Genomic DNA, 9,559 nt, shown 5'->3' with positions numbered 1-9,559 from the left:
CCGTCTAGAGGCACGCTGATTCAAACATAGTCTTTTTTCCTTTGATGGCTATTCTAGAGGGTGGGGTTAGGTTTCCTATGGACCCTCTCATTATAGGTACCCTTAGGTTTTACGGCCTGTGTCCCGACCAACTCCCCCATCCTAATTTTTAATGAGTGGTGAGTTGTGTCAGAAGACTAAACCATAACGACATCGATTTTATGTATAGTTTGTACGACAACATTAAGTCCAACTACTAATTAAAAACTAGGGATATGCGAGTACAACTTATATCATGCCTTCCCGACTCCAACAGAAAGTCGGCGGGAGAATTTGTCCGGGTGAGCAACAATTGGCTTGCCGATGAGCACCCTTGTCCACTTTCACCGCGTGACGTTGGTCGATACTGAGTACTTTTACTTGGTTTAAACTCGATACTTTTGCTCAGCTTACTCACGTAGGTACTAACCAGTCCTTTTATTAATTCATTGTAGAAGGAAGAATGTTTAAACCGGATCTCAGAGTTGTGCACGTAAGGGATCTCAATTTTGTACTTAGGTCAAAGATCTTTGCGCACATGAACGGACAGCTCTGAGCATCCCATCTAATACTTGGCTGTAACCCCGTGTACTCTTCCTGGCAGTCATTCAGCCAAGCTTTGCTGGTGGACAGCCCACTTCTATCATACAACGACGTTTGGCACGCCAATTTTCTTCCACCTTCCCTGACAGTTGGTGAAGCTCGGGACCTCGGCCCCAGATATACTACAGTAGAGGATCTTGCATAGGTGAGAGACGAATCGGTTGAATGTGTGTCTCAAAGCCGTAAAGTCCACATACCAGTTGAAAAGCTCGAAGCTCAAGCCCGAATAGCCGAGCCAGAAGCAGCTAAGGCCGAGCAAGACGTGGAGATGGTGACCAGGTGAAAAATGACTGTTGACCAGTTTTTGCCCTACACTTGTCCCACGGCTCAGCCTCAACAGCCTCAAGGCAAGGACCGAACTCCTCCTCCTCCTCCCCCTGTCAGCCGTGCCAAAAAGAAGCAACGCATAGCCAATCAACCACCCCGGGTTCCAAGTGACGCTCCTTCGAAGACCCCTCCTCAGGTATCGGGCGAGATCGCGATCTGGGAGCCGGTAGGTGATTCCCAGCCAACTGCCCAAGTCAGCACCGATATGGCATCTTCATCTCGACCCGAGGTGAGCTGGCAGCCCACCTTCAAATTCGGCGACAAGCCTCTGCCAGCTTCTACTAGCATAAGGGCCTGGGCCTAGGGCCAAGGGGGGCAAGTGACCCAGAGCTTGATGCACGACCTCTCACTTTCCCATTTATTTTGATGTGTATGTACTTCCTTCACCTTCATACTAATCACTATTGCATTATCAGGCCGTGTAGCTGACCCACATTCTTGACGAGAGGCTGAAGGAGCTCGCCGAGGACGCTGAACAGGAGAAAGAGTTCTTTTGACAAGATAAAAAAGTTTATATATAACTGTGAAGAGTCAACGGATCCTTAATTAAAACTGGAATGCTTTTTATTTTTTTTAATTAAAAAAAATAGCAATTCAAGCAACTAAAGAGCTCAAGGCCGACTCACATGATCCTAAAGAGAACGCTGCTTGGCCGGTAACTTTTTCTTGGTCAATATTAGAGTTTAGATTTGTTAATATCAAGGTCTATGGAAGTTTATAATGATAATATGACATACCTAGGCACCTGCGTAATTAGATTTCAATTTCAAATCTAGATTCTCTGGGTTTTACCGCTGGCTTTCATCCAATGGTATTGTCATCAGGTAGGGTTTTCTCGAAAACCAAACATGAATCACCAAAACCCAAAAAGATCCGAAATTGAAAAACAAAAAACCATCCTTGACACAGTTTAGGATCTATTAATTATTCTATTTTCTAACAATAGGTTTTGCAACAAGTTTCACAACAAGCTTCTGTTAATAAACTAGTTTAACAATAGCAAATAAGGACAGTAGCATGGCTCAAAATTGTTGCTTATATCCCAGTCTAGGAACAGATCAGCAAAAGACATGAAACAGCAACCAGACCAATAATCTAAAAAAGTGTTGCTCCACTGTTCTTTACATTTTAAACTGCATTTCCATACCATGAAAGACCATCAACCATCAACTGGCTAAGTAAACTAAGTCCACCTATTATGTGTTATAGAAATTATCTAATTATGCCATGATCATCATTCCATCACTTACTACTTTCCTAGTTTCTGCATAACTGTGGACTTCACTGTGAGAGGGAAGACATTCAATAATACCCTCTTGCCCTTAACAGAGAAAAAACACCAACCCTAGTTTCCTTGAGTTGCCTTGACCCCAATGAACTTGGTTTTCTTGAGTTGACAAGTAAACAGCCTATTTCTTTGCTTCCAAGCTTTGTGCTCTAGACTTGAGATGGCTTCTTTCCCAAAAAAAAAAAAAAAAACAAAACAAAACAGATGGCTTCTTTCAAGCCATTGCTACTACATTACCTATGTTCTGGAAAATGAAATTTGATAGAAGCCTAAAAGCATATGAAACAAATACATCAGGGAGAAATTCAGGGTTGGCAATTTAATCAGAAATAATTTTTTTGGTCACTGGGAGGAAGAGGAACTCCTGTCCATTGAGCCCAATCATATACACGTTGCTGCCAGAGCAAACTCATGAAACTATCAATCAAATTAATGAAAATTTTCCTTTACCTTCAGCAGTAGAGAGGCCAATATGGTCAAATTGCAATGAGAAAACCATAGATATCACCTGCCTGTCTTCAAGGGCCCAACTATTTGTCCCATAACTTGTGGTTCAAACTTCAAAGGGACAAGGATTCCTGGAGACACTAGTTTCATATTCTTGGTGACTACCTACTCCAAGCAATCACACCCCCCCTCTCCCCACCCCCCCTTTCTCTCTCTCTCTCTCTCTCTCTAAAACCATACAGAAGCTGAGAATTGGTTCTTGCAAATGGAGAAATTGTTAGAAGCTTTAGATTGCACTGACTTTCAGAAGGTGCGGTTTGCAACTTTCAAGTTGATTGGAGAAGCTGAGCGTTGGTGGAGATCTACTAAAGCCATTTTGAAGGGAATGGACACTGAGATAAATCCCATCACTTGGGAGAAATTTAAAGGGGTTTTCAGTGATAACTACTTCCCTGAGGTGGTTCGAGAACGAAAAGAGAGGGAATTTGCTGATTTGGTGCAAGGAAGTATGACTGTTGAGCAGTATGCTACTAAATTCATCAAGTTATCTCACTTTGGACCCCACTTAATCCTTACTGAGGCGAAGAAAGCAAGCAGATTTTAAAAGGGGTTGAATGAGAGATTTCGACACCATTTGATTGCAGCAGGGGTTGATAACTATGCAAAGTCGGTTAAGAGAGCTATGAGACTGGAGAAAAATTTCAAGAACAATGTTAGGAAGGAGAACCCACCTAGAAACACTGGACAGACAGGCTTTCGTCAAGGCAATGCTCAAGGTCATTGGAACAAGAAAGGATCTTTTGGGAGGTCTGGGAATAATTCATCATCAAATAAACCAGAAAATAAGAATCCACCCCAGAATGCTCAAGGTAGAATTTTGAATGCTTGCCCTACATGTGGAAGGTTTCATGGAGATAAGTCGTGTTTCTTTGAAGGAAAGGCTTGTTATAACTGTGGGAAGACAGGACACTTAGCTAGAAGCTGTACTTCTCCTCAACAAAACTCAATGGCACAACCTGGAAAGAATGATCAGAGGAGGAAAGCACAAGGGAGAGTGTTTGCACTCACACCACAAGATGTCCAAGCTTCGGATACTGTGGTTACAGGTATTTGATTCTGGATCTACACACTCTTTCATCTCCTCTCGATATGCTAAGTTATGTGATAAGAAACCTGGACTTATGGATTATGACTTGTCTATGGCCACACCTATGGGTGATTCTTTGGTGTGTAATTTTATGCTTAAGACTTGTGTCATCCAAATTGAGGATAGGGAAATGTTAGCAGATTTGATTGTGATGGACATGTATGACTATGATGTAATTTTGGGCATGGACTGGCCGGCGGCTTATCATGCTAGTGTAGATTGTTTTAGAAAAGAAGTGGTGTTTCGGCCTCTAGGAGAACCTGAATTTCGGTTTAAGGGCTCTAGGATGCATGCTTTACCTAGGGTGATATCAGCCCTTCGAGCTAAGCATCTTTTACGGAAAGGATGCCAAGGGTACCTAGCTCATGTGGTGGACACTAGGAAAGATGTATTAAAGTTGGATGATATCCCTGTTGTAAGGGAGTTTCCTGATGTCTTTCCTGAAGACCTACCAGGGATACCTATAGATAGGGAGATTGAATTCTCTATTGATTTGCTCCCTGGAACTTCTCCTATTTCGAAAGCACCATATCGGATGGCACCAACTGAACTTAAGGAGCTCAAGGAACAGTTACAAGAACTTCTTGATAAGGGGTTCATCAGACCAAGTGCATCTCCATGGGGTGCACCAGTTTTATTTGTGAAGTAGAAGGATGGGACTATGAGGTTGTGTATTGACTACCGTGAGTTGAACTGGGTTACTGTGAGAAAAAAATACCCTCTCCCTCATATTGATGACCTGTTTGATCAATTGCAAGGGGCACAAGTCTTCTCTAAGATTGACCTTCGTTCTGGGTATCACCAGTTGAAAATCAAGGGTGAAGACATACCCAAAACAGCTTTCAGGACTAGGTATGGGCACTATGAATTCTTGGTAATGCCTTTTGGATTGACCAATGCTCCTGCTGCGTTTATGGACTTAATGAATAGGGTGTTTCATGAGTACTTAGACCGCTTTGTTATTGTCTTTATTGATGACATTCTAATCTTCTCCAAAAGCATGGAAGAACATGAAGAGAACTTGAGAATTGTTTTTCAAATTTTGAGGGAGAAGAAGCTATATGCCAAGTTTAAGAAATGTGAATTTTGGCTTGACCAAGTGGTGTTCCTAGGGCATGTGATATCTAAGGCAGGGATTTCTGTAGACCCTAGTAAAGTTGAAACTGTGGTTGATTGGCAAGACCGACGAATGTGAGTGAGATTAGAAGCTTTTTGGGCCTTGCTGGTTATTATAGGAGGCTTGTGGAGGGATTTTCCCGTATTGCAGCCCCTTTGACTCACCTAACTCGTAAGAATGCCAAGTTTGTGTGGACAGAAAAATGTGAGAAGAGTTTTCAAGAACTTAAGCAAAGGTTGGTCACTGCACCAGTACTAACCATCCCTAACAACATGGGAGACTTTGTTATTTATAGTGATGCCTCGAGAAAAGGGCTTGGTTGTGTGTTGATACAGCATGGTAAAGTCATAGCTTATGCATCCCGCCAATTAAAAAGTTATGAACAAAATTATCCCACTCATGATTTGGAGTTGGTTGCAGTGGTGTTTGCATTGAAGATTTGGAGACATTATTTGTATGGTGAAAGGTGTGAGATTTATACAGATCATAAGAGCTTGAAGTACTTCTTTACTCAGAAAGAACTAAATATGAGACAACGAAGGTGGCTTGAGTTGATTAAAGATTATGATTGCACAATCAATTACCATCCAGGCAAGGCTAATGTGGTAGCTGATGCACTTAGTCGGAAGTCTTTTGGTTTCTCAGCTGCCTTGCTAACTACTCAAAAGGAGATTATTAAGGACTTGGAGAGGATGGGAATTGAAATTGTCATGGGTGATTCCCAAGTCTTTATGGCTAGTTTGACAATACAACCCACTTTGATTGAGAAGATTAAGAGTTCACAGGTTGACGATGCACAAATTGTAAAGATCATAAAAGAAGTACAAGAAGGGAAGAGACTGGAATATAATGTGTCTAATGATGGTGTCTTGAGGTTTGGAAAAAGACTTTGTGTGCCAAATGATTTTGCATTAAAGAAGGAGATTACGGAAGAAGCCCATTGTACCCCATACTTAGTGCATCCTGGTAGCACTAAAATGTATCGTGATATTCGAGAAACTTATTGGTGGAATAACATGAAGAGGGAGATAGCTCAGTTTGTGGAACAATGCTTGACTTGTCAACAAATTAAGGCAATACACCAAAAACCTTCAGGATTGCTGCAACCACTTCCCATTCCTGAGTGCAAGTGGGAGTGTATATGTATGGATTTTGTGACTGGTTTGCCAAGATCTCCTAAGGGACATGAGGCCATTTGGGTAATTGTGGATAGAATGACAAAAACAGCACATTTTATTCCTGTTAAGATGACTTACTCACTTAATCAGCTAGCATAGATATATATTGATGAGATTGTGAGTCTTCACGGAGTTCCAACATCAATTGTGTCCGATCGAGACCCTAGATTCACCTCAAGGTTTTGGGAAAGCCTACATAAAGCTTTGGGTACTAATCTTAGCTTTAGTACTGCCTTCCACCCACAAACTGATGGATTATCAGAAAGGACTATTCGTACTCTGGAGGATATGTTAAGGGCTTGTGTATTGGATTTCAAAGGGAATTGGGAAAAATACTTGTCTTTAGTGGAATTTTCCTATAATAATAGCTACCACTCTAGTATTGAGATGGCTCCCTATGTGGCGTTGTATGGTAGAAAATGCAGGTCCCCATTGTGTTGGGAAGAGGTTGGTGAGAGGAAATTCTTGGGACCAAAAATCATTCAAATGACATCTGAGAAGATTGATTTGATTCGTAAAAGATTGCAAACAGCACAAAGTCGACAGAAGAGTTATTATAACCACTTAAGAAAGAAAGTAGAATTTGAAGTTGGAGATATGGTATTTTTGAAAGTCTCCCCAATGAAGGGTGTGATGAGATTTGGGAATAAGGGGAAGTTGAGTCCCAGATTTGTTGGTCCATTTGAGATCCTAAAACGTATTGGTAAAGTTGCCTACGAGTTGGCCTTACCGCCTACACTTGCAGGAGTACATAATGTGTTTCATGTTTCCATGCTGAGAAAGTACATCCCAGATCCTTCACATGTCTTGAACTATGAGCCACTCAAGATTAAAGACAACTTGACTTATGAGGAAGTTCCAATCCAAATTCTTGACCGCAAGGACCATGTGCTACGCACCAAGACCATAACATTGGTTAAGGTTCTTTGGAAGAATCACACAGTAGAGGAGGCATCTTGGGGGCGAGAAGATGAGATGAAATCAAAGTATCCAGAGTTGTTCGAAAACGAAGCCGCAACATACAAGTAAGCTGTTTCTTGTCTTCTCTACAGCTGTGTAGGAGAATCAGGTTCTAATTCTACTGAATTGTTGTGATTCAAGGGAGGTTGATTTCCTTTATTTTTGCAACTAAGAGGTAAGTGGTGTTTACTAATTTTGGGGGTTTTCCCAAAATAGTGTTAATTATTAAACTATGTTATATGACAGAATATTTTGATATTCTATATATATAAATGAATATTTTACAAATGTTTGATGTGCACATTGGCTATTCGTTTTATGAAAAACTTGTGGGACAACCTAATTTTATTTAAACTTGTATGTGTGAATATGTCTTTATATTTTGAGAAGTATGAATGGATTATTTTGTGAGCATATTGAATATATTTTGAAAACCTATGGCAAGTCGTGATTAGAAGCTCAGTATGGTATTTAGTCCTTAGTAAGGGACAATCATGCTGCAGCTAGTCCATAGCAAGGGACGGTCCCAAAAGGGAACAGTGCACATTTGATACCCCCTTAGCAAGGAAGCATACTATTGAGGATCCAAAAGGAAGCTCCTTAGCAAGGGAGTGTACCTTTAGGTTCCAAAGGAGCCATCCTTGAGAAATGGGATGAAAGGAGGTTCCAGTCCCAAAAAGGGGATAGCACAACTCTGTCAACGGGGCATAAACGTTGACCACGAGAAAAGTCTAGGAAATTGTTTATGTGATGGTATCAATATATATATTATGATATCTCACAATATAAAGATATTATTTTCTTTTACATGAAATAGTTGATGACAAAATATTGGTGAGTTATAAGTTGGGAATCTGTTGAAAGAATTATTTATTTGAAAGGTTTGTTCCCACACCCCCAATGTTAGTGAATTCCACTTATTGAGTTATCTCACCCCCTTTATTTCCCATTACAGATACATTAGGTGGATTACTGGAGTAGAGATTCTTGGGAGACAGAAGTTACAAACTATTTTTGTGGAATTGAGGATTTTATTATTATTTTATGGCATTAAACTTTGTATTGGAGAATTATTTTGAGGATATTTTGTATTTGGTGAATTAGAGCTCTGGCTTTTGTAATCAGATTCAAGGTTGCTAGTTTCTTTTATTTAATATTTTTATGGATTATTCAGATTAAATAGACTTTTATTGCCTATGATTTTGGGGCGTTACAATAGCACCTATAGAGGTCCAAGAAACAAATGATTTTGTTAAACTCACACGATGACTCAACTACTTCAGATCTGATTGAATGCTTAACTTGTTTGAATCAGTCCAATATGACACTTGCTCTCTTTTTTTTTTTAAAGAACACAAAATATTATTGAGAACTAAGTATATTGATGGTTAGGAGTGTTGAAGGACAAAATGAGATGAAAGCAGCAATCAAAATTAAGACAACCATTAATTAAAACCAGCAAAATTATGTTTGTGCACACACAGACAAAATATACATTATTGAGACCAGCTCAACTTTATGGGAAAAATAAAATGAAGGAATTATTCCTTTCTAATAAATAGGTAATAATCCATCATGGTATAACTAGAAAAAAGGTAAAAATGAATTGGAATCCAACATACCTGAATTCTGTACGCACAAGAGTGTGTACATCAGAAATTTGCTTCAAGCTTGGACGAACATGAATCTCTACCCAACCTTCTGGAGATGGTGCATAACGCACCATATTCAACAAAAAATCAGCTAGGACCTGTTGAATTCTTATTTGATCACCATAAACAGCCAATGATTTGACTTCTTCCGGAATATCACGAATCAATTGCAAATTTTTTTCCCTCAGCAGCATCATTACTTGGCTAACAACAGAATTTATGACACTCCCAAGAAAGAATTCTCCCTTCTCAAGCTCCAATGAACTGATTCCAAATAAAATAAAATTAAAAACTCAAGTCATATCTTTCTCTTTAACAAAATAACATTGAAGTTCAGATGAGATGTTAAGACAAACACGAATTTAAACATGGTAGCAATGAATTAAGACATGATAAAAATAAAAGGCATCATGTTCAATCAAAGGGCACAATATGGAATTCGCCAAAAACACAAAGAAAATTTAAAATAAAACTGATTATTTATTCTATCAGCATGAACATTTTGTGGATTTCCCTCTTTTAACATATCCTAACAGGAAAGCTTATAATTAACACCAGTAATAATACTTGTGTGTGTGTGAAATGATAATTCAGAAATCCACATAGCCAGTCAAAATGGTTTTTGATGAGCTAACAGCAATCAAGTGATACTCTAAATCAATAGATTTGGATCAATAACAACATCATTGCACACTGTCACATCAATCAAGGACCTTTTAAACGAAGTCATGAACCAAAATGAGACTCCAAAAACATGACTCTGGGATGCAGCATTTCAAAATCATTTCTATAGAGCTAAAAATGAGAAATGGAAAAGGAAAT

General features: G+C 39.5%; 2 protein-coding genes across 2 annotated transcripts in view; one reads left to right on the top strand and one right to left on the bottom strand.

Annotated features, from left to right (window-relative positions):
* The first annotated feature begins 2,948 nt into the window (after positions 1-2,948).
* Positions 2,949-3,797, top strand: LOC115967237. Its single transcript, XM_031086291.1, has 2 exons — positions 2,949-3,189; positions 3,331-3,797. Exons 1-2 carry the CDS (start codon positions 2,949-2,951, stop codon positions 3,795-3,797), a joined length of 708 nt encoding a protein of 235 aa, XP_030942151.1.
* Positions 3,798-8,594: 4,797 nt separating this feature from the next.
* Positions 8,595-9,559, bottom strand: part of LOC115967235 (phytochrome B-like) — a 2,579-nt gene continuing 1,614 nt past the window's right edge. Inside the window, exon 3 of the mRNA XM_031086290.1 lies at positions 8,595-9,001. Within this exon, the coding sequence (XP_030942150.1) occupies positions 8,659-9,001 (343 nt within the window). The 3' untranslated portion in view covers positions 8,595-8,658. The remainder of the gene's footprint in view (positions 9,002-9,559) is intronic.

This window comes from Quercus lobata, chromosome 11, assembly GCF_001633185.2.
Source record: "Quercus lobata isolate SW786 chromosome 11, ValleyOak3.0 Primary Assembly, whole genome shotgun sequence".
Classification (NCBI taxonomy): domain Eukaryota; kingdom Viridiplantae; phylum Streptophyta; class Magnoliopsida; order Fagales; family Fagaceae; genus Quercus; species Quercus lobata.
The sequence above is the reverse complement of the archived record's forward strand: the minus strand, read 5'-3'. Positions and strand labels throughout refer to the sequence as shown.

Coding starts and splice junctions, on each gene's coding strand:
- LOC115967237 (XM_031086291.1), top strand. CDS start 2,949: ATGGAGAAATTGTTAGAAGCTTTAGATTGCACTGACTTTCAGAAGGTG. Junction 3,190..3,330: donor TGCTGATTTGGTGCAAGGAA/GTATGACTGTTG, acceptor TGATTGCAGCAG/GGGTTGATAACTATGCAAAG.